At 34.2% G+C, this 25,555-nt stretch overlaps 1 protein-coding gene across 1 annotated transcript; it reads right to left on the bottom strand.

Moving 5' to 3' along the window:
• Nucleotides 1-1,097: 1,097 nt before the first annotated feature.
• LOC6041791 (septin-1) lies at nt 1,098-25,555 on the bottom strand. The gene is made up of 4 exons (XM_038263136.1): nt 24,931-25,555; nt 8,165-8,616; nt 7,736-8,101; nt 1,098-2,657 (listed from the first exon to the last, which is right to left on the bottom strand). Exons 1-4 carry the CDS (start codon nt 24,952-24,954, stop codon nt 2,399-2,401), a joined length of 1,101 nt encoding a protein of 366 aa, XP_038119064.1. The 5' UTR covers nt 24,955-25,555; the 3' UTR covers nt 1,098-2,398.

Raw genomic sequence — 25,555 nt, 5'->3', positions numbered from 1 at the left:
AATGATTTTATTTTGTGGTATTATTTTACCTTTGGAATAACATGGTATGGTATTGTTGTGCCCTTCCACATACAAGCTTTTGGTATGATTTCATGGTATTTTACCATCTATTACTGGGCAACCAAGGGCACATTTTGGTCGCTGTTATTTGCCCAAGTAATACCAAAATTTGGTATTCCCGTGTTATTTACCCCTGCTCGGGATCTCGGCAACTATTTAAAGTCTGAAATGGAAAAGTCTTTCTGAAAAAAGATTTTCACAATTAATCAAACAATCAATTAATGGCAATAACTTAAACCTTTTTGAATTTAAAATATTTTTGAAATTTTTCATAATTATTTTTGAGGATTCCACTTTTTGTAGAAAGTTATTTAAAAATGTTTTTTTTTTTAAGATTTCAACAACTATTTTTCCAAATTACCCTCATTAGAACCTACAGCTTTGATGAAGACACCAAATTAAACAGAAAATTCTGTCCCGATATAAAGATTTTAGAATATTCAGATTTCATTTTTATATGGACACGGACAGCTGCCAAAATGTTATAGAGAGCTTTTAGTGTAGATTGTCTTAAATAATCACAAAAGTATCACTTTTAAAATTTAAGTTCAAAATAAATGGCTTTAATGCAAATATTTGAATGCAGTTTCACCAAATGAATGTTAATAAAGTTTTCATAATTTCCAAAGGGGTGTTAAATGTCGAAAAATGTTTCATGATCTAAAAAAAAATAAAAATATTATAAATTCAACAACATATCGTATTTTTAGTAAAAAAAGATAAATTTTCAAAACATCAAACTGTGCAAACGACGCAAAAGGCTTTGAGTACCCAAAATCTCCCACGTTAAAGAGGTTTATAACAACAGATGGTTTTTGGCGCAGTTAATATCAAATCTCTAATTTTTGTTTTTTTCAAATCGTTTTTTGTTGTGAAAATTGAAGTTTTCTACAATTAAAATAAAAAAAACACTTGTGAAAATTAATTCATAGCTTTGCGATGAAAATTTCTGGTTTTTTTTTCTCATGGCTGATTTTTATTAAAACTATGCAAGGAACTTCTTCAAACTGGTCAGCAAAGCACAAATGCAAACAACATCCGTCGTATTCCTATATTGGTTTATTTCGTTGAATATTAAAAAAATAGTTATAATAAAAGAGAAAACCAATAGATATATACTGCTTCTGTAGTTCTGAACTTCAATTCATTCCCGTTTGCTTTATAACTTCGGTCCGGTCACTTGTTACGATTACTGAATTCCGTGAATATATATTGTTTCTTCTTATTTCTTGGCTCGCGCGTCCCACTTCTAGACGGTGACTTGAACGCTTTTTCTTACCTCTAGCACGCCTGCGCGTTCACCGTACCACTGACTGCACACGAAAGCGATTCGGTTTTGTTGTTTAGGAGAATTTGGATGCGTCTGAATTAAGTACAACTAATGATGCTCTGCTTTATGATCTTAAAAGGTAGAAAATTTATTTGAAGTTTTTTTTTCTTTCTGTTGCATATATTTACGCGCACTAGTTGCAAATAATAGCTAGACAAAAACAAGCATTTTTGTTTTGCGAATGTCTCAAAAATACTACAAAGTTTTTGTTTTACATCTTATCGTTCGTAAAAAAGCTATCAAAAAATAAAACTTTTTCCGATTTTATCTTTCCCGTGTGCCAACAAAGTATTGCTTCCATAGTTCGTACTCTAAACTTAATGAATGATTTGATATAGCGAAGGGCTCAGCCAAAAATGAGACAGAGATTCGTTGCAAACTCGGCATTGCAATAGTTGCTTCGGACAGACACAGATGATGATGATGATGGCACTCAAACCTGACTTAAGTTTTTTTTTATTTCGTTTTCACGAGCAAGCCCAAGCTACTGCCAAAACCTAGAAAAAGCACATTTAAACAGAAACAAAAAGAAACTGCTCTGCTTTTGTTGGTTTTTTTTTTGCTTTGTGTGACGACAAATTTTGTGGCAGATGACAAATTTTGTACTCGTTGTTCTACTTGCCAAAAATTGATCTTTATTATGTGTTTTTGCGTGATTTAGTTCAACAATAGAACATTGAAACGCTGAAGCTTGTTAAGAAGTTTCCCAAAAATGAGCGTTTAGAGTTTTGCTTTTTTACACACATCATGAATTTTTTGTTGGTCATGCCTTACACTTTTAGCAAAATCGACAATCGGTTACAAAAATATTAATCTACATCTTGACATGCATCGTGCTGTGCTCTCTTCTAGGAATGGGAAGTGACGATCTGGTGGTGTGGTGAGTAATTCTTGTCATGGTCCTTGGTTGGCATGTTTCCCGTGTCTCCTTCTCCCCCTCTCTCCCTTCCCCTCGATCTAGATTAAAATTTCCCGCCTCCATTGTCACTTTGCCCGCGGTGGTAACCTTTATTTCTGCGCCTGGATCTTGGCCTGCATCTGGGCGAGCTTTTCCTGCATGCGCCGGATCTCCTCCTCCTTTTCGCGCAAGATCCGGTCCTTCTCGGTGAACGCTGCCTCCGTGGCGCCGTTCATGGCGCCGCCGCCGCCGTCGTCCTTGTTGCTGATCGGGTTGGTGTTCTTGCGGACGGACTTGGCCAGCCGCTCGGAGCGGTAGTTTTCGTAGTGCACCTCCTGCGTCACCTCCTGCAGGTCCTGCATGTGGGTGCTGGAAGAAAAAGGTGGGCGATAGAGAATTTGTTACTTTATGCTCAATTTTATTTTGATTTCATGAATGATTTCAGTTTTAAGAAACATAAAATCTAAGAGTTAGCATTAAAACCGTTGCAAATCAGGGGGACTACCGTAAAATGCATTTTAAAACACCTTTTAAAACATTATTTTTCCACAACCAGCTGTTTAAGGTTGAATCGATTATAATTCAGTACTATTCAATTAAACATAAATTTGCTCTTCAGCAACACGACAGTGTGCTAGCCTTGACCCTAAAAAAGATCATAGTTAAAAATAAATAAATAAAACAAGCATTGTCTCGACGGCAACATCCGATTGTTTGCCTTTAGAATAAAACTATAATCCTGAATCAAAAAACGTCCCACTCCAAGCGAAACATACTTGAGAACACCTTGGAAATTTTCCCTTGTCCCCTTACAAAGTCAACACTTCCCATCTTCCAAATCATTTTCCTTGTCCCTGGTGCGCGGTGGACATAGGAGCGACTGGCATGGTGGTGAGAATTTGGTTCAGGTGAATTTGGTTTTATTCCCAAGGGACCATCCATAAACCACGTGGACACTTTAGGGGGGGGGGGGATTATGGCGATTGTCCACGATCCATACAAAAAAGTTTTTTTTTTGTATGGACAATTGTCCACGAAGGGGGGGGGGGGGTAAAAGATTCCCAAAAAAGTGTCCACGTGGTTTATGGATGGTCCCCAATAAGCAATTCTTAGACAACTTGGGCTTAGAAAATCATCACATCACATGGCAAAATCTAGTCTGCAATCTGTTAAAATCATCGTCTCGCGAATCGACTTTTGATAATCGGATCGTGTTTTTTCGATTTTTTTTTTTTCATTTTTTTTTTGTTGATGTTAAAATCAAATTCGAATTCTGCGACCCCATTTTAGTCAAATTTGAATAGTTGATTGCCTATTTAATAACAAAATGCAATTTTTTCAACATTTCGTCCCCGCCATATTGGTTGCTATCTCGGATTTAAAAATTCTAAAGTGATAGTTTAGGGGTCATACTTATGCTCGACAATCAAAAATAGGACAACAACAAAAAAGTCGTTTTTATCAGATGTGCAATTTTTCCGAGGCCTTCGGATAATCGAGTGTGACTGTTATTGCCTTTGGCAAAGTTGAAGGTATCGGTTAAAGAAATTCCGGAAAGGTATGTACAACCTTAAAGAAAATCAATTTATCTTTTCAAAACAAAACAAAATCGCATTTTTTTTTTGTTATTTTTATTTTGTATTTTTTGATTTGGTTCAAACTTTGGAAGTAAAACCAAAAAAGTCATTTTGAGTAGTTCTCTACGATTTCGCAAATCGACTTTTCTTTGTATTTTTTCTATATTCTATATTGTCATTGCATCGACTACCGTCAGTGGGGGTGACTATGGGTCAAAAAACGAAACACCTCTCGAAATTTCTTAATAACAAAAACAATTTAAATAGCATCGAAAATCTTTTAACGTAGATTTGTTCTTAGATAGTTTACTAACATTTTCCCAAAATATGGTCGATTTTGATGAACACTACCTTAAATGCCAATTGCTTGAAAATTGACCCAATCTCACCCCTTAGAGGGGGTGACATTGGGTCAAATGAAACTAAAATGATGCTGAAATACAAAGATATGGTAAAAACAAGTCATCCAACAGCGTTTCTTGTTCGAGGGAATCGTATTGACACGCTACAATGTTTGAAGTGGAGATTTTCAAACACTTGGGTAGTTTTCGAGCAATTCTAACAAAAATATTAGAAAAATGATTTTTCGAGTGGTCATTTTTGGCCAAAAACGTACCCCAACTTTAGACATCTGCCAAAATAACAGGATATGTTCTAGGAACGATTTTTTTTCAGCGAAGTCATCTTAAGATGTCCCCTACACAACCCTTTTAACAGAATTCAGTTTCATTGAAAAGAATCTGAGAAATGGTAAAATCCGTAAAAAAAATCACTTTGACCCAATCTCACCCCCCAGACCCAATGTCACCCCCACTGACGGTATGTAAAAAAAAAGGCATTTCGTATCATTTGTGTTTTCATAATAGACTCCATACAATATTGAGGGCTGGTCATACAAAAATGTATGAAATACCTTTTATTTTTTTCTGGTTTTTTTAGATTTGAACAATTATTTTTGAAAGAAAAGCTTCTATGAAAAATATATTTTTCAAAGGCTAAGAATATTTTTATTATTTTTCTCTGGAACTTTGGGCAATTAGTTTGTGAGATACAGCTTCACAAAGAATTCGAATCGATGAAAATTAATTCCTCCAGATGTTACTCAATTATTCCGTTATCTTCAACTAACGATACCTCGGAAACTATTGTCCGATTTCAATGTTAAAATTTGAAACTTTGGTGAAATTTTTAGATCTTTTCAACAAAAAAATTCCAACCATTTTATAATTTTGTCTAAAATATGAAATAAGGAATATTATCTATTTAGACCTTTTCAGAGGTTACGCTTAATTTTAAATATGTTGGAATTAATGTTGATGATACACAAATTAAAAATTGTCCAGTGTATTAGACCAATTGTTTCTAAGGTATCGTCAGTTGAAAATTACAGGTGTCAGCTAATCACATAGAGAAATTAAATTTCATCGATTAAATTTTTTTGTGAGGCTATATCGCAGAAACTGATTTGCTGATTCGGATAGTTTCAAAGAGAAAATTGTAGGAAATTTTCTCAGCTACATATTCATAAAGACCAAAAAAATCAAATGTCTGTGCGTGTGTTGGAATTTTGACAGCAAAAAAAGATAACTTTAAATATAACCTCAATAGAGTTATCTACAAAATCAATTTCATAAAATTAGTATTTTAGTTTTGTTTTTGAATATTTCTTTTAAGCATTTGAGTTCTCGTTTAGGTTTTATTTTTAAATTTGCAAAAAATAGCATTATGGGCGCCCTGGGGCCTCCTGCGGGCGCTATAATGTCATGAAAAAAAAATCATTTTGTATGCAATCGAAAAGAACTACAGCAGATCTGATAAAGTACGCCGCTTTTAAGAGATAGGCAATTGAAGATTGAGTACCCAAACAGTTCTTTGATTTTATAAATATTGTCTATAAGTGTCCATTTCTGAAAAAAATTTTTCAGAAAAAATCATTTAAATTTGTTTAAAAACAGTGACAATTGGACATCTGGTTCCTGAGATACACAAAGATTTGTAAAATTTTCTGGAAAATATTACAAAAATTTAAAATAATAAAGACTTACATTTTAAAATGGCCTGATAATTATAATTTCATTGAAATATGAATTATATTTATCAAAATATTTGAAAGATCCTCATTAATACCCACAACTTTGCCGAAGTCACCAAATCGATAATTAAATTTCTCCAAAAGATACAGATTTTTCAATATTAGGGGCGGTGGGGGCAGAATGGGCCACCCTTGGTTTTGGGCTTTAGAATGGATTTAGACCAATTGTAAGGCAAGGGTCTTATAAAGAACGTCAAATAACATCACCATACCGAAAACGACGTTTAAATTCATTGTATTTTTCGAATTATGAGCAAATATGTAGGATGTGTTCAGGAGGTCATTTTGAGCAACTTTTGTTCTACGAAAAACTTCACTTCTCTTGTTTTATGTTATTCTTGTTTTATTTTTAGTATTTTAATTTTCATTTATCTTGTTTAGTTTATGTTTGTTTTTGGTAGTATTTGGCCTATTCTAACACCTCCTATCATTACATTTTGCCTAACTAATTTTTTCATGTGTTCACAGTCACTTTTTCAATTTTTTACTTGTTTTTCACATTTTCTGCTATAGAATGACACCATTATCATTTATATTGTAAACAAATGCGTAGAGGCATAGTTTGGAACACTACAAAAATTACTGCATACTTATTTTTACTTAAAATATAGCAAATGTTAGTAATAAACACAGCCAAAGTTGATCCCTAAAATATGACATTTTTAAAAATATTGGCAAAGTCACATAAAACAAGTAAAACTTCCAACCCTAAAATTTTCTAAAATTTTAAGAGTTCTTCTTTCCAAAGCATTTTAAAGATCAAAAATTTGTTGAAAATGGATTTTTGGCGATTTTTCAGATCGAAGCCCGTCTAAAGGCGGGGTTAGGTTTCAGAGGGTTAAATGGATTATTTCACTTCTAGTAGCTTTACAAATAACGTTTAATGCAACATTAGTTGATTTTTTAGTTGTTTTGATGATTAAATGTAAAAATAGTGTCCATTTTCAATATATGTTTGCTTTGGTAAGTGACTATTTTTATTTAAGTGGTCTAACTTCATGGAAACTATGTTAGAAAGGTACCTTAAGTCATTTCTTATCTCCCTTCAACGTTGTATTAGACGAAATGGCTTGTTTTCTAAGGTGGCCCATTCTGCCCGCACCCAGGAAAAGTAGCCGAAAAAAAATTTTTTTTAAAGTGGCTCAAAAATAGTTTTAAGCTAAAAATTTTCATCGACCAACATTGAAGGGAACATCCCAACGCATAAGCCTACTACACTGAATTCATAAATGTGTATGTTTTTCTATGGTTTTTGGCGCATTTTACTTAGGCGGGCCGTTCTGCCCCCCTGCCCCTAAGCCCATACATCCAATTGAAATGTGGTCAAAGACAAACTAATGTGAAATTGGACGAGCTTTCCGGTAAAAATATTTTCGAGACTGAAAAATCAAGTCTGTCATATAGAAATTTCCAAAAACCATCAACAAACCAATTTTTTCAACATTTTTATTTTTAAAACCTCTGTAACTTCGCAGTAATTTTGAGATTTTGACCCAGAAGGAGGGTAACCATATAAATTAGAGCAACACATGTCTCATGGTGAGAAACATCGGATTTCCAATGTTTCTCACCATGAGACATGTGTTGCTCTGTAACTTCTCAAGGATTGGACTTAGGACAATGGTCAATATGGAGACTTTTATGTAAAATTGTCTATAGAATCGATTACCGTAAAAAATCTGCTTTGGGCTGGGATTGCTCTCACAAGGCTTAAAATTTCGACTATTCCAGTTTTTCCCGACTTTTCCAAAACATCAATGTCCAATTTCCATACTCACATCAACATCGTCCGCAGCTTGATAAAGTCGCAGTGCTCGGGATTTTCCACCTCCACGACGCCCCACGGATAAAGGCGACCGCGCACCTTCCGGCCCTTCACCTCCAGCAGCGTCGTCGAGCCGCACACCGCAAACGGGACCGCCTCCTTCAGCTGTCGCACCTGCTCCTTGTAGTCCTCGTCCTCGTCGCTATCACAATCTGGCAGTGGGTAGATTTTGATCCCGTTGTCCTCGATCTCCTGCAGGATGCGGCACTTGAGGCGCTGGATCTCCTTCTTCGTGAGCACGTCCGCCTTGGCGATCACCGGCACGATGTTCACCTTGCAGTGCAGCTTCTTCATGAACTCAATGTCGAGGGGTTTCAAGCTAATTAGAATGACAAACGGTTAGTTGGTGATTTTGTAGAGTTGGTTTGATTGACGTCCTTACCCATGGCCAAACGGTGAAATGAAGTAAAAGCAGCAGTGTATCCTGTTGTCGACGATGTTCCTCCGGTTGAGCCCGCTCTCATCGCGCAAGAATCGCTCGTACTGCTCGTCGATGTACTCGAGGATGGCGCTGAAGCTGTCACTGTTGTCGATGGCGTCGCCAAAGCCGGGCGTGTCCACCACGGTTAACCGCAGCTTGACGCCCCGTTCCTCAATCTCCACGGTGGACGCGTCCAGCTTCACCGTCTGATGCTGCTTCTCGATCGCATCCGGCACGACCCGCTCCGGATAGAGATCGCTGAGGAACAGACTGTTGACCAGTGTGGACTTCCCAAGGCCGGACTCTCCGACTACCATCAGCGTGAACTCGAAGCCCTTCTTGACCGACTTGCGGTGCACCTGGTTGGGCAGGTTGGCAAAACCCACGTAACCCGACGTTTCCACATTTGAGAACTGCAAAAAAGAAGAAGAAGAAAAGTGTCATTTTCTCGTTTGAAACCTACCCCCAAAACCAAAACCCGTACCCCCGTGGCTGGCGGTTTACAAAACTGTTTGATATCTCGCATGATCTTGAGCGCTTTAAGAGCCACCGCAATGGCACGTTATCCAACACCGAACGTCAACCGCAATCGAAGAAACAGTCGTCACAACTAACTGCAGTCACAACTTCATTATGACGGCAACGTCGTCCCCTCCAGGAAAATTTCCCCCGTTTGTCCCCAAATCGATCGACTGCCCAAATAAGTGTGTCGTATTAGCAAGACGTGCCAACAAATTGCCGAGCCAGGTGTGCAGTTTCTCTTTCTTCGTTCAGCAAGCAAAGTTGGTGGTGAGCGGTATTATGCATTCTGGTCACCACCCTCGCTCGCGAAAAGAAATTCCGAAAACAGAGGAATGGCTACTGCTAGTGGAACGGAGCCGCGAGGTCTGTGAACTGTTGGCTAAATAGGAAGTCTAATGAGAAATTTAAACGCTAACTCTTGCTTGGATGGATATCAGCAACGGTGGTTTGCATCTTTCGCAACAAGTTGGAAGTTGGAAAATGGAAACGAGGAACGCGTGAAGACTCTTGTAAATGAACAGTGTTATTTTTTAAAATAAATTGTTGCAGCATTTGCAAACATTTTTTATTTATTTAAGGTAAGAAATTGAGGTCTATTTTGTTTTGGAGTTAGTATTCAAAATTTCATTTCATTTCAATTTTATTAGGTTGCTTTAGCAATTACATTGGTGCAGTTCTTATCCTCAGCTGAGATATCTGGAGTTTTTTTTTGAAAAGGTCCAATAAACCAAATTTTAAGTTTTTGCTTTTTGGGTGTTTTTTAATACCCCTGACTCAAGGTGGTTTCAAAAACACCCAAAAAGCAAAAACTGGAAATTTGGTTTATTGGACCTTTTCAAAAAAAACTCAAGATATGGACTACCTTTCAACAGCTGATTTGTTCGAAATGGGGAGAGAGTTTTCTGATACAAAGGAAAACGAATTTGACAGGGAAGGAAAAAAAAAGAAACAAAAAAAAACTAAATTTAAACCTGAATTTTGATATAACGAAATAAAAAGTATCAACACTAGTATCGAAAAGTGAAGCGCTTTTCGGAATCATAAAAAAATGTTGTAAGCAACTCGTTGCAAAACTTATTTTTTTCAGCACTAGTCGTAACCAGGGGCGCCGACTAGTCCAAAATGTTGGGGGGGCACGGTTGTTTTCCGAAATCAATAGGTAAGAGTGGCGATTAGATGTTAAAGTTTCTTGTATATCACGAATTTTAATAATTTTATTACGATGTGATACGATTTTTTTTTCATCCGCAATCATTTTGTTTTTAAGAAAGAGATAATTTATTAAAACGTGATTAGAATGTTGATTGGGGGAATTTTTATATGTTTGGAAGGCGAATTCCTTCTAATTGGCATATTCTCACAATAACAATAAACAAAAGATGTAACAGTCAATAACAAAAATAATCAGATATTTAGCAAATTAACAATACAAATATTCTAAAAATAAAAACAAAAGAAAAAGCAAAAATTTAAAAATACAAATACACATTTAAAAAACATCCATTTTTCAAATCTGCAATTTAGAAAAAAAAATAACAGATGCATAAAATTCAATATCCCAAAATTAAAAAAAAATTAACAGAATAAAAAGAATTTAAGAATTTAAGAATTTAAGAATTTAAGAATTTAAGAATTTAAAAATTTAACAATTTAAGAATTTAAGAATTTAAGAATTCAAGAATTTAAGAATTTAAGAATTTAAGATTTAAGAATTTAAGAATTTAAGAATTTAAGAATTTAAGAATTTAAGAATTTAAGAATTTAAGAATTTAAGAATTTAAGAATTTAAGAATTTAAGAATTTAAGAATTTAAGAATTTAAGAATTTAAGAATTTAAGAATTTAAGAATTTAAGAATTTAAGAATTTAAGAATTTAAGAATTTAAGAATTTAAGAATTTAAATTTAAGAATTTAAGAATTTAAGAATTTAAGAATTTAAGAATTTAAGAATTTAAGAATTTAAGAATTTAAGAATTTAAGAATTTGAGAATTTAAGAATTTAAGAATTTAAGAATTTAAGAATTTAAGAATTTAAGAATTTAAGAATTTAAGAATTTAAATTTAAGAATTTAAGAATTTAAGAATTTAAGAATTTAAGAATTTAAGAATTTAAGAATTTAAGAATTTAAGAATTTAAGAATTTAAGAATTTAAGAATTTAAGAATTTAAGAATTTAAGAATTTAAGAATTTAAGAATTTAAGAATTTAAGAATTTAAGAATTTAAGAATTTAAGAATTTAAGAATTTAAGAATTTAAGAATTTAAGAATTTAAGAATTTAAGAATTTAAGAATTTAAGAATTTAAGAATTTAAGAATTTAAGAATTTAAGAATTTAAGAATTTAAGAATTTAAGAATTTAAGAATTTAAGAATTTAAGAATTTAAGAATTTAAGAATTTAAGAATTTAAGAATTTAAGAATTTAAGAATTTAAGAATTTAAGAATTTAAGAATTTAAGAATTTAAGAATTTAAGAATTTAAGAATTTAAGAATTTAAGAATTTAAGAATTTAAGAATTTAAGAATTTAAGAATTTAAGAATTTAAGAATTTAAGAATTTAAGAATTTAAGAATTTAAGAATTTAAGAATTTAAGAATTTAAGAATTTAAGAATTTAAGAATTTAAGAATTTAAGAATTAGAATTTGAGAATTGTAGAATTTTTAAATTTTTGAATTTTTGAATTTTTGAATTTTTGAATTTTTTGAATTTTAGAATTTTAGAATTTAAGAATTTTAGAATTTTAGAATTTTAGAATTTTAGAATTTTAGAATTTTAGAATTTTAGAATTTTAGAATTTTAGAATTTTAGAATTTTAGAATTTTAGAATTTTAGAATTTTAGAATTTTAGAATTTTAGAATTTTAGAATTTTAGAATATTAGAATTTTAGAATTTTAGAATTTTAGAATTTTAGAATTTTAGAATTTTAGAATATTAGAATTTTAGAATTTTAGAATTTTAGAATTTTAGAATTTTAGAATTTTAGAATTTTAGAATTTTAGAATTTTAGAATTTTAGAATTTTAGAATTTTAAATTTTAGAATTTTAGAATTTTAGAATTTTAGAATTTTAGAATTTTAGAATTTTAAATTTCAGAATTTTAGAATTTTAGAATTTTAGAATTTTAGAATTTTAGAATTTTAGAATTTTAGAATTTTAGAATTTTAGAATTTTAGAATTTTAGAATTTTAGAATTTTAGAATTTCAGAATTTCAGAATTTTTGAATTTCTGAATTTTTAATTTTTTGAATTTTTGATTTTTTGAAGTTTTTAATTTTTGAAATTTTAAATTTTTGAATTTTTGAATTTTTAAATTTTTGAATTTTTGAATTTTTGAATTTTTGAATTTTTGAATTTTTAAATTTTTGAATTTTTGAATTTTTGAATTTTTGAATTTTAAGCATTTTAAAATGGATTTCCATTACTCAGCATTATTAGATTTCCTGAAAATGTTCTATTTTTAGTATTATTCTCTACTCCCTGATTTTTTGGCATATTTTTTAAGGGTGCAGTTACAATTTCTACAGCCTTTTTATTTTTTTTAAATCGATCATAAATTGCTTGTTTTTTTAAAGATTATAATGTGGAATTGTCTCAGATAAGGTTTTAATTTGTTAGTTTCTCAGTAAAGCGGTGCGCTAGTTTTCAAAAATTTACTTTTTTTGAAACAATTGTATCTACAATGGCAAATCGCAGAATGTTGCGTTTGAAAACTTGATCATTGTTTTCGCAAGAGTTTGCATAAGTTTGATTGTAGATGAAGTGCTTTGGGAAAAGTACATTGGTTTTGTTTTTGAAACAACATGCACAGATAGAAATCTTATGAGCAAATCCGTAAAATCTAAGTCTATGTTGAATCATTCACCGATGCCTCTATGCTCTTGTACTAAGCTTACTGATTTTCCTAGAGAGTACAGTGGTATAGATAAAACGTTGTCGATTTAGAAAAATAATGCATCTAAATCCAGAAAATTATAAACGATTTTGTTCAAAAAATTTCAGCGATTTCGAAAACGACAAATGTTTTTGAACTATTTTACGGATTCGTTTACAAGAATTCTATCCGTGTGTACAAACAATGTTCCATTTATGTTTGAGATATTATTTTCAATTATTTCCTTTTTTAAATTTGATATAAGTATATTTTTCTTCCAAAATTTCTGGGGGGGGCACAATGTATGGGCTGCCCCCCCAGCCAAATTTTAGGGGGGGCAAAAAGTACCGTGCCCCCCCAGAGTCGGCGCCCCTGGTCGTAACTATCCAACTCGGTAAACCTCATTGGATACATTTAATGTACAGCTCGTGCTGAAAAAAACTGTTTTTGTTGCTTTATACGTCATTACTATAGGGTTAGTGAATTTTCACGATTTCGCGGATAGCGTGAAATTAGTGAAACTTGAAATCCCGCGAAATTAATCAATTATCTAAAATCAATTCTTTGAAATAACAACATAATAAATATTTCATCCACTAAAACTTTTTAGTTGAAAACGTAATATGAACCAATTCAAGAAATGCTAGCAGAACATACATTAACATTAATTTGTTACAATATGAAGTGAATGTTGCGAATACTTAAAAAATATTAACAACAATCATTCAAAGGAAAACAAATAATTTTGGAATCATCAAGTTATCACAAGGATAAACTATCAGTTCAACAATTCAGTAGCTTTTTTATTTGAAAGGAATATTTTGATTTTTTTATATTCAAGCTTGAATAATTCAAGATTTAATAAGTAGTTTTTTGATCTTTAACACCCAAACTCCCAAGCTCGAGAAAAAGGGTGAATTTCCATATAAATTCCCCCTTTTTCTCAAGCTTGGTAGTTTAGGTGTTATAGTTACATCCTTCCTCCGCTGATGATTCTGTGAAATGTGATCCGTTCACAGAATCTGTCTCTGCGGTTAATGCAACGCAGTAGGCCTGGCCGCTTTAATTTTTGCTATACATTTTCGGGGTAGCTCGAATGTAGATTAGATTAGATTATAGTCACACTTAATGAATGTTTCATTTTTTTTGAGTCCTGTTTAATTTTTAAGAAATTTGATTATTTGTGTGGATCTTTGTTCTAATATTGCAAAATGTTTTGTAGATTTCGTTACAGATTAAATTATTTTTGCCTATTGATTTTTAATTTAGTTTTTTGAAAAGTTACATGAAAACATTTTATATTATTTTTAACTGGGCTCATCCATAAACCACATTGAAACATATTTGGACATTAGGAATAGTTTTTTTTGCGTCACGTTCAAATTTAGTGAGGTTTTTTTTAGTTTTTTGTAAATAGTTGTTTCTGTAATGTTAACCAAAGATTTTCAGAGTTATTTAAGCAGTTTTCACGTTCCGTGAAATTTGGTGTTTTGAAATCAAGGTCCCCGTGAAATTTGCCATTTTTTAGCGTGGAAAATCACTAAGCCTAGTCATTACAGTTATTCTACTGTCAAAAAGTTACAAAATGTCTATGAATCAATGTAATTTTTTTTTCCTAAGGTTTAACGTCTTTTTTCCGTTCAAACTTGTTGAAGGATTAAAAAGCCTTTATTTGAAAATAAAAATTATTTTGTTTTATAATTATACATATTTTATTATGCGGTGTTCTTCGTTTGAATGGGAATTAAAACCAGGAATTTTGTAGAACGGCACTTTTTATTTTACGAAATTAAATATATCTCTGCTTATACTGGTCCAAAATTGATACTTTTTTATGGAACTTGTTCAGAAAACTGTTCTCTACAATGTGATTTATACGAAAATGTTTTAAAATGGCATAATGTTATTTGGAAGAGGATTTAAAAAAATATGTATGGGAACCTTTTTTGAATATTTGTTTAGAAAAAGTTTCATCGAAATAAAAAAAAGGTATAAAAAATAATTTTGTTTGAAAAGATTGGGTGAATTTTTCATTAAGTAAAATAACATTTTAAATATACTTCAAATATTAATTATAAAAAATGCATTTTGTTATTTTATGAGCTAGGGACCATCCATAAACCACGTGGACACCTTAAGGGGGGAGGGGGGATGATTGTCCACGCTCCATACAAAAAAGATTTTTTTTGTATGGAAATTGTCCAAGAAGGGGGGGGGGGGTGTCCACGTGGTGGTTTGTAGACGGTCTTTTCTTTGTACAGTTTGTCATGAAATTACAGAAATTGATTGCCCGGATACAAATTCGAGCATAAAACACCGCTGAACTAAGAGAGTATTTCATTTAAAAGCTATTCATTCAATTGATATTTGAAGTATATTTAAAATGTTATTTTACTTAATGAGCAATTCCCCCAATCTTTTTAAACAAAATTATTTTTTATACCGTTTTTATTTCCAAGAAACTTTTTCTATACAAATATTCAAAAATCTTTATCATGAGAACGGATTTTCTGATCGAATTGGTGTTCCTGGCAAAGTTGTAGAAGTACTTGTTAGAAAAAGCAGTTACAATCTAAAAATAATTCGAATTCGACCTTTCACACAAAAACTATTATTGCGCAAAAATACAATTTTTGAAAAATCCTTGGAAAAATCTCATTTTTGGATATGATTGACAACGAAAAATGCCATCTTTAGAGCTATGACCCAAGTTGGTCAAAACTCATTTGGCAGTGTTGCCAACTTTTCGAAAAAAAATCAAAACTTTTTCCCCCCTACCAATCTAATCTAATCTATGTAAAAATGGGAACCTGATTAATATTCACCAGTTCCTGATGTAATCAATTTATTAGACATATAATATGTCACCATTCCGTGATGAATATTTCCATCATTTTTTTTCTTCTGTGTATTCAAAATTGATAGTTTTTTGTCAGCCAGATTTTTCATTTTTTATCGGTTCATTGCTTATTCTTTTATTGGAGCAATTCCAACCCAAAAAAAGATTTTTTTAGGTACATTTTTCTCGACCCTCTCCGATTTCAATGAAACTTTGTAGACATGTTATACTAGGCATATATAAGCCATTTTTGTGTATATGGAGCCAGTTACACTCGATAATGACATTTGAGAAGGGCGTAAGTGTTTTAAATATTTTTGTATTTTGTAATTTAAATATTGCTGTATCTCGAAGCCATTGCATCGTATCAAAAAGTGGTCAAAGACAAACTTGTAGGAAATTTGACGGGCTTTCCGAAAAAAATACACTGAAAGAAAAAAACACTCCACTTTTATGAGATTTTTTGATTTTTAAGTTTAAAAGTCAAATTTGAAGGTGAGCCCACGATTTTTTTTCGTTCAAAATTTTTGTGGAGATAGCCTAAGACGTTACAACAAGACTCATAAAAAATGCAGGATGGAGCAACTCACCTAAAAAAAATACAAAAATCATTTACTGAAACTGTTTTTTTTTTCAAAAGTGCTCTAAACGTCAAAATGTTCAAAAACCGAACACGAGAGTCGATTTTCCAGACAATTTTACATAAAAGTCTCAATATTCACCATTGTCCTAGGTACAATCCGTGTAAAGTTACAGCGGTTTTAAAAATACAAATGTTGAAAAAATAGGTTTTTTGATGGTTTTTGGCAATTTCTATAAGACAGACTTGATTTTTCAGTCTCGAAAATATTTTTACCGGAAAGCTCGTCAAATTTCCCATAACGTTGTCTTTGACCACATTTCAATTGGATGCATGGGCTTACAGATATAAGGTAATTTACTGTCTAGGTTACTATACCACACTGAAAAAATATTATGTTTTCATTTACGAGCAATGTAATTAGCTTATATATATAAGCCCATACATCCAATTGAAATGTAGTCAAAGACAAAGTTATGGGAAGTTGGACGAGCTTTCCGGTAAAAATATTTTCGAGACTGAAAAATCAAGTCTGTCTTATAGAAATTGCCAAAAACCATCAAAAAACCTATTTTTTCAACATTTTTATTTTTAAAACCGCTGTAACTTTACACGGATTGGACTTAGGACAATGGTCAATATGGAGACTTTTATGTAAAATTGTCTAGAAATCGATCCTCGTGTTCGGTTTTTGAAAATTTTGACGTTTAGAGCACTTTTCAAAAAAAACAGTTTCAGTAAATGATTTTTGTATTTTTTTAGGTGAGTTGCTCAATCCTGCATTTTTTATAAGTCTTTTTGTAACATCTTAGGCTATCTCCACAAAAATTTTGAACGAAAAAAAATCGTGGGCTCACCTTCAAATTTGACTTTTAAACTTAAAAATCAAAAAATCTCATAAAAGTGAAGTGTTTTTTTCTTTCAGTGTAACAAAGCCCGTCAAATTTCCTACCACTTTTTAATAAGATGCAACGGCTTCGAGAGACAGCAATATTTAAATTACGAATTACAAAAATATTTAAAACACTTACGCCCTACTCAAATGTCATTATCGAGTGTAACTGGCTCCATATACACAAAAATGGCTTATATATGCCTAGTATAACATGTCTACAAAGTTTCATTAAAATCGGAGAGGGTTGGGTACAACCGATTCCCTATTTGACATGGAATTGCTCATTGGTAACCGGTAACACTGCCAAAATATATAAAGCAAACTTAGCTTTTATTTTTTTTGTGTTCAGAAAAGTAAATAAAAAATGTATCAATAAAAATATGTATTGGTGCATTTTGAACATTTCCAACTAATCAGGAGTTGTTGACTAGATTTTCAATTTTTCAAATCGGTTTTATTGGTGAATAATCAAGATACAATGAGTTCTTTTGAGCATTAACAGAGTTTTGGAACAATTATTTCTTGTAAACAAAAGGTGTCACCAAGAGTAAGAAAATTAAAAAAAAAAAAACTTACTAAAATTGCAATGGAAATTGGAAAGAAATAAAGAAAGCTTAAAACTAGATCGCAGTTTTTTTATCCTTTATAGATGTGCTTGATCATCAGCTCCCTAAGAGCCAGGAATTGCTCCGGCAGGTCCGAAACCGCGTCATCAGAGATCTTCCCCGGTAACAGGAGGGAACGCGGAGTTGTCCGCTGGAAGCGTACGATGACCAGCTGCCGGCACGGTTACGCTCGTACTTCGCTGAGGAGGGTGAGACGCTGCTGCTTTCTTCTTCCTCTTTTCCTGCTCCTCGAGGTAGTTTTTCCGTGCGCTGCATCCACGGTAGTTGCTGGTTTGGTTACCTCAACAGTTGGCGCACTTGATGCGCGCCTTGGTTTGCTCTGCCTTGTCCCCCAAGTCCGCCTTGCACGGCAGTTGACCAGATTTTGAAAACACTTCACTCTCAAGTTTGATATGTTACTATTTTTTCACTACTAAGAGTCTGCAGTTAAACGTGCATTCGCCTTCAATCTTTTTTTTAAAAAAAACTTTTATTTCATTTTCACTGTGCTGCCGCACAAGTAAAAGTGTGTAAACGCCCCGGTTGGCTGGGTTTGGCGTAGAAAATTAGTGACGATTCAAACGGTTTAATAACCACCACCGTTTGTTGTTCGCCAGTTAGTAAGTTTCGTTCGTTCGTTACCGTTTGCCCACCAATTCTACTGCAAAAGCGCATTATATCACAGCCAAGGCAGCAAAGGAGCGCTCAACTTTCGGAAAGTAAAAGCGATCGGAGGGCAGCCCGGAAGAAGCAACTTTACTTTTGCACCATCACCCATCTTTTGTCGGGTTATGATAGATAGTTTTTGCGTTGAAAACAACCTTGCTGGTTTGCGGAAGTTTGTATCGATTTGGGGAGGGGGATTGAATATTTTTAGGTTGAAATTTTAAGTTTCTTCCTTGGAAGGAATCCAGAAAAGTAAATTATGATCTATGGATACACTTTGCGGATAGCAATCCTTTGCGAAATATAAGTCACGAAAAAAAATATTAAAAAAAAAACAACTAAATCTAAAAAAGAAAAGACCACAACTTCAACCCATCAAGCTCGTTCAGTGACACTACTGTCCACAGAGATTAAAGTGCAACTGGGTGCAATCGACAAACGTGCACTTGCACTGCAAAGAATTAAAACTGCACACACACACAAAAGAAAGGGCGCAGCGACGTCTGGCAGGTTTGCAGCACTGAATTTACGGCCAATAAAGGCATAATTAATGTTAATTACTCGCCATCGGTCTTTTGCGATATGAGTTCGAGCCCGTTGGAGGTCACTTTTGGTGCGTTTGCTGGAAAGTTGCCATGATTCATACCGAAATTTCCCTCAACTCTGTTATTTTTGTAATATTCAGAGAAATGCATTCAGCACCACAAACATTTGCAGTGTGTGTTTGTGTGGTCGGAGTTGAAGGAAGTTGGTCGTCGCCGTAATCAGTTGTTCTTGTTCGAGCATATATGCAGTAGGAATACACAGTTTGTTGTTTTTACTTCTATCTGGTTTTGTTGTTTGATTTTCTCCCTTCGCAGACGCGCGCGCCCGCCCTGCTTCAATGTGATGCATTCAGTTGTTTTATTTGAATGTACAGAACCCATGGCATTCATCATCAGTCGCGGTTGAGCTTAAAGATGACGATTTTGAGTAAATCACAGTTAAAAAGGGTATTTTTGAGCAATATTTGAAATTATACAAAAGTCAAGTTTCACAAACACATTAAAAATTAATTCGAGATAAAACATTTTAAATTCTCAACAAAAGAAGAAAAAAACTATTTTTGAAAGGAATCAACGCTCCACGCTACAGTTATTTATATTTTAGGGCTGTGACCACGACGATACTTTGCCTGTTGTGAGATGTGCACCGGTTGCGGTGTTTATAATTTTAGAGCGTGGAGAAATGAGATGAGGCATTAGGGTGTAATATGGTTGTATGGAAAAAAATGAAGTTGTCCAAATTTAGTGAGCACAGCACTTTTTTAGTTCCTTTTGGGGTCCTAAACAACTCCCTAAAGTTTGGGACCGATTGGTTTAGTCCTCACTTTGCGCAAAGCGATTCAATTTTCCATATAAATTTGTATGGGGAAATTTTTTTTTTGGATTTTGATATTTATCAATTCCACGTTTTATGTTATATCAAAACCAGACTCATATTCGGAAGCCCTGGAATATCCTCTACAACTTTCCCGAAGAGAGTATGGTGCTAGCTTGTCCCTAAAAAAAGATACAACGTTTTCAAAACTCGTCTAAAACGTGTTTTTTGCTCGAAAATCACGTTTTAGACGAGTTTTGAGGACGCTATATCTTCTTTCAGGAGCAAGTTAGCACCATACTCTCTTCGGCCAAGTTGTAGAGGACATTCCAGAGCATCCGAATATGAGTCCGGTTTTGATATAGCATGAAGCGTGGATTTGATAGATATCAAAATCCAAAAATGATTTTCCTTATACAAATTTATATGGAAAATTGAATCGCTTTGCGCAAAGTGAGGACTAAAACAATCGGTCCCAAACTTTGGGAAGTTGTTTAGGACCCCAAAAGGAACTGAAAAAGTGCTGTGCTGGAAAATCGATTTTGATATTACACCCTAATGAGGCATATTTATCCATGCTGTTTGGTTCAAATGGCGGGGGTGTCTCCGCTACCGGTTGAGATGTTCAGCTTAACAATACCGTCTGGTGTACGACATGTACAGAACGTAAAATTAGTTTTTTTTTTAATTTCGAGGGGAGAATTGCATTGTGAATACAAACAGTGAGGCAATCGACAACCAGAATTAAAATAATGTACTTACATTATGTTTATTTGCTAACAATTCAATAATAGCACTTAGAAAAATAATATTACAATTTCTGTCTGGTTCAAAATAGCTAGTAAATAATTAGAAAAAATACATACATGAATGAAACAAATTTTTAATGTATATTAATGCATGCAATTTTATGAGCTTATTTGCCTGTAACTAATGTTTTTGCACTATTTTGTAATTTTCTGCAAAGAGCAATCTCTACAAAATCGATAGATTTCGTGCATTTATTTGTATTTTTTTTTATTTGGCTCAAACTAGGGGACGGTATGTATTTTCATCGCGCACCTAATGTTGGCATATCAGCACTTCGGCGTTCGATTACAGTTAAAGTGTCCACATGTTGATGGATCTTCCCTAATAAAAATAAGTGATGAGTAAAAAAATAGACTACCTACAGACTTTTTGTCAAGATTATACAGACACGACCTTTGAAGAAAATGGCATCCCTCTACACGGCTTTTTCGTGGCGATCAGACCCGACCAGTTGAGGTTATGTGAATTCAGACGATTTTTTAAACTGCATGTAATTTTAGATAGGTAAGTCAGATCTTGAAAATTCTTAATCCACAAGAAAGGTCTTCTCATATGCTTTCTAAAAATATATAACATGTGAGGGTTTCATGAAAAAACCACCCTTTTTACCATAATTTTAATTTAATATGAAACAGTTTTTTTAACATAACTTTTTAAATACATGATAAAACTGCATGAATTTAAATAGCAACTTAGGGGACGTTAAGACGGATCGATTAAAACCATTCCGGCCAAAATCGGTTGAGCCTGTGACAAGATATTCCAGTGACATTGATTTGGTACACATGTCTACATACAGCCAAACACACAGACATTTACTCAGCTGGTGATTCTGAGTCGATATGTACAAATGAAGGTAGGTCTAGGAGGTCTAACTAAAAAGTTCATTTTCCGAGTGATTTTATAGCTTTTCCTCAGTAAGGTTGGTGGTGCCTTCCTCTCATTTATAAATCTTATAAATTTCAATAGGGACTTATGGGACCCTAAGACGAATCGAATGAGGCCAATGCGGTCAAAATCGGCTCAGTCAGTGACGAGATATTACAGTGACATTGATTCGGTACACATGTCTACATACAGCCAAACACACAGATATTTGCTCAGCTGATGGTTCTGAGTCGGTATGTATATTGTCGCCGCGGCACTAAACCGAATTGAGCAAGTTTAACTCTCGCGACGATTTTCTGTCGCGAAATATCTGTCAAGCATGTTTGGGTGATTTTGAATCAGTGTGTTTGCTTTTTTTGTTGAGAAATGTTGAGGATGTTGAGAAAAACGTGGCTGATTTTTTGTGATTTGCCAAGGAAATGGAACGTTTTAGATGGAATTATTGTTTAAAATCTTGGTTATAGTTCTGCTACCACTTAGAACTGTTTCAGTCGGTTTTCAGCTTCAGAAAAAGGTGCAGAATGGAAAAAGTCTTGGTTAAGACCAAATTCATTTGGAACCCCGATCGTACAGGTTTCAAGTTCAACGCGGGGTTCCAAATTACTGTGGGTTTAAGTTTCTGATTATGAATGGATTTCCGTGGCCATAATTGTCGAGGGACCTCAATCCGGTCCGTTGTGTCCTACCACCAAGAGAGTTTTGCTGATGCGGGTTGTTGCGGGTAAGCTCTAGAGTCAAAATGGGAAGAACTAGCCATTAATTTGAAAATCAAAAGCGCTGTAATTGTCCTCTCCAAGCTAGACATCATGAAATGGTCCATCCGGTTGATCAAATCCACGCTCACAGAACGAATTCCGGTAGATTTTCGTGATCGATTCCGTACTCCGTGTAATTCGCGGCGCGAGTCTTTTCGCAACTCAACTGGCGACATTTCAGTTTGGTGCCGCGGCGAAATTTTGTTTTGGTTTCGCGTTTGACATTTGGGATACACTCAGAAAAGAAACAACAGAAAATTGCTACGCGAGATGAAAAACACGCGCGCTGTTATTTCGATTTATTTCAAAAACCACAATACATGACGGTAGGTCTAGGAGATCTAATTAAAAAGTTCATTTTTCGAGTGATTTTATAGCCTTTCCTCAGTAAGGTAAGGAAGGCAAAATGCAAAAAACAAGCAAAGAATTGAAAAAAAGTCTAAAAACTAGAAAGACAAAAACTAATAACAGGAGGTGATAGAATAATGGCCTATCTACAATCACTTAGCTTAGAACATCTAAGTAAAGTAGTTACTTAGGAAAGTCTGCAACTTACGTTCGTCATCCACAATCAACTTAGAAAACTTGCTGGGCTGATATACGTTGCTATGCAGTTGTTTGTTTACCTTTGATATGGAAACGTCAACTTACCGTAGATTTTGAAATTTTCCAAACCAAACGTCAGTTTCTAATTTGATTACTTTTCCATTGTAGAAACTCAGATTCATTTCCATTGATTCAAATTCCTAAGCTAAGTGAAATTTTCTAAGCTAAGTGATTGTAGATAGGCCATAAGCCCAATAATATCAGAAACAAACTTAGCCAAAACATGATGAATGATAAATTAAAATACTAAAAACGAAACAAGTAAAACATAAAACAAGATAAGTAATGTTTTCGTAGAACAAAAGTTGTCCAAAATGACCTCCTGAACAAAGAGAAAAAATGTACAGTAGTTGTTCGGTAACTGGGCGCTGTTTAACTGGGCTGCTTTTCAACTGGGCGCTCGATAACTGGGCCGTAGCCCAGTTAAAAAGCAGACAAACGTCAATAAACTAAAATAAACCGCAATTACCGAGAGGTTTATGGATGCAAAAATCATATTCAATGAATACAAAAAATCAAACATTTAATAAATTTTAAGTCACAATTAAAGAAATATGAAAAGTAAGCTTTGTAAATTGCATTGAGTAACTTTTATTTTTATGTTTCATCAGGAAAATATTCTGCATCGGGGGTCCCCTCGTAATTTTTCGTTCAGCCTAGTTAGCGAGCAGCATTCGGTGACTGGGCTACGTTCTCAGCTCAGTTACCGAACAAGTACTGTAGTCGCTTACCAGAAAATTCGAGTTCTGCAACCCCGTTTTGGTAAAAATTTAATGGTTTATTGCATATTAAATTACCAAATGCATTTTCTTAATATTCCATCACAGCTATTTTGGCGCCATCCTGGAATTTCTAATTTTAAATCACTTCAAAGTAATTTAGGGGTCACTAGGGTGACAATACAGTGGATTCTCTCGTTGTCGATGTTGAAGGGATCGTCGAGAGCTGTCGAGAGCGTGAGTTAATAAATTATAGAACGAAAAATCTAAGCAATCTATTTGAAGGGACTGACAAATTTATTGACAGCTGGAGCAGTATTGATATCGAGAAAATCAACAGCCAGAAAAAAAATCGACATCTGGGATACCCTCTGGCTTGATTCTTTGGGCAATAATATGTAGTACTAAAACCAAACATACACTTAAAACGCCAAAATGTTCTGTCGATACTGGTATATTATGCATACAAAAATAATATTCTGTCGTAGCACTATTAAGAATAAATGAGTTGAATTTAACACAATCAAAGTTGAGTATTTAAGAAAGAGTTCGTTTGGAGTCCGTAATAGGCTGTATAGGGTTTTATTAACTAATTTTAAATTTCTTAGAATTTTTAATACCTATTTTATACAATCGACAAACAATGACAATTTCAATTTAGCTCCCTCAAAAATTTTCAAATACAGTCGACTCTCTGGTTGTCAATATCCAAGGGACCGTCGAGGAAGAGAATCATCAGTTTACAGAACGATTCAAAATGAAGACTCGATTGAAAATATTTTTCTCTTGATACCCAGCTATGGGAGAGAATCATGGCAACGTCCATCAAACAAAAACAAACTAATGTCAAACACCCTTCAAAGCTTCGTTTCGCCAAGAAAAATGTCTATGCAAGCCATGAAAAAGTGAAATTATTGACAACCGGAAGAGATTTTTAAAGCAAACAGAATCCAAGGGACCGTCGAGGAAGAGATCCTTCAAGCAAGGGAAAATATCGAGGAATGAAGATAATGGAAGTATGCAGATTGAAGGGACTGAAGAATTCATCGATAGATGGAGAATTATTAATATCGAGAAGATCGACAGCCAGAGAGTCGACTGTATCTTAAAACAATAAGTTTTTTTTTTCATGTTTTATTTTTCAAACCAGTAGATGCAACGTAAAACGCAAAAACATAATCGACAACATTGTGACCCGTTCTGTAAACACACTCTAGTCAACTATTTAGCAGCTCTCTCGGACCGATTAAAAAAGTGACTCATTCGCGGAATGGCCTTCCACAGCCGACGTCGCGCGCTGCAACCTCTCTCTCTCTCGCCTCGCCTCGTTTGGAGTAAATAAATCGCGCACTCTCTTCTTCCTCGTACTACCCACTAAAACATAAAGGAGGGACTTTATAGTTAGTGGAAACGCTTATCCGTTAAATTCTAGATTCCTTTCCTCCAGAAGTGGTGCAGGGTCAAGAGCTCTGATTTCTCGAATGCCAAAATGGTTATCGATTTGCTGCCGGCGCACCACATCCGGCCAACCCGCAAATCCCACAATTTCAAGTTCATCGCCAGCAGTGGTGTTTGCTTCACGACCCGACACCCCCTGTCAATGTACTCACATTCTTTCCCGAATCCGTCGACATTTTGCCGCTGTCCTCGCCCTGCTGCTACTTCTGCTTCTGCAAAGGTTTTTCCTGAGTTTTGTTTCTTTCTGGCTGGTTTTGGGGATTGCGTCTCCTCCTCCAGCAAAGGTTTTGTTGTTGTTGTCGTTTGCCGATTGTCAGCAAATCATTGATAGCAGGCGACGACTTTTGGGTGTCCAAAATTGATTCACAAACCCCTTTTTCTGTGTCTCTGCCGCGAACTTTTTGGCAAGAGTTTGCAGTTTTTTTGGGCTAAATTACTAACGATTGTCTTCTGCACCTCTTCAACCACTTTTCCCACCTCAAAACATTCCGCTTATCGAATTAACACCAATAATTACTCTGGAAATTGCAGAGGGGGGCTTCGAATTAACTCGAGAAAACCGAAAATGAGTGATGATGATCAGCAGCTAAACAGATTCGAGCACAAACACACACACACACTGTAGGCAGCCACACACACGAACGCCACTTTGCTGGAAATCTGGTGCTGCTGAGGGTGGAGAAGAAAACAAGAAGCCAAAAAACGCACACACGCACTGCCTGCTTGCTCTTGCTGCTGTCTGATGCGCCACCCAACACAAACTGACACGGCGAACGA

The sequence above is a fragment of the Culex quinquefasciatus genome, chromosome 3, assembly GCF_015732765.1.
Source record: "Culex quinquefasciatus strain JHB chromosome 3, VPISU_Cqui_1.0_pri_paternal, whole genome shotgun sequence".
NCBI classification, from domain to species: domain Eukaryota; kingdom Metazoa; phylum Arthropoda; class Insecta; order Diptera; family Culicidae; genus Culex; species Culex quinquefasciatus.
This window is presented reverse-complemented; position numbering and strand designations above follow the sequence as displayed.

What these genes read in the sequence shown, in the direction of transcription:
- LOC6041791 (XM_038263136.1), bottom strand. Translation starts at nt 24,954, where the DNA reads ATGTCGACGGATTCGGGAAAGAAT. An exon ending in CGACGGATTCGGGAAAGAAT is followed by an intron (nt 8,617 to 24,930) that starts GTGAGTACATTG and finishes TCTTTTTTGCAG; the next exon opens with TTCTCAAATGTGGAAACGTC. An exon ending in ATTTCACCGTTTGGCCATGG is followed by an intron (nt 8,102 to 8,164) that starts GTAAGGACGTCA and finishes CATTCTAATTAG; the next exon opens with CTTGAAACCCCTCGACATTG.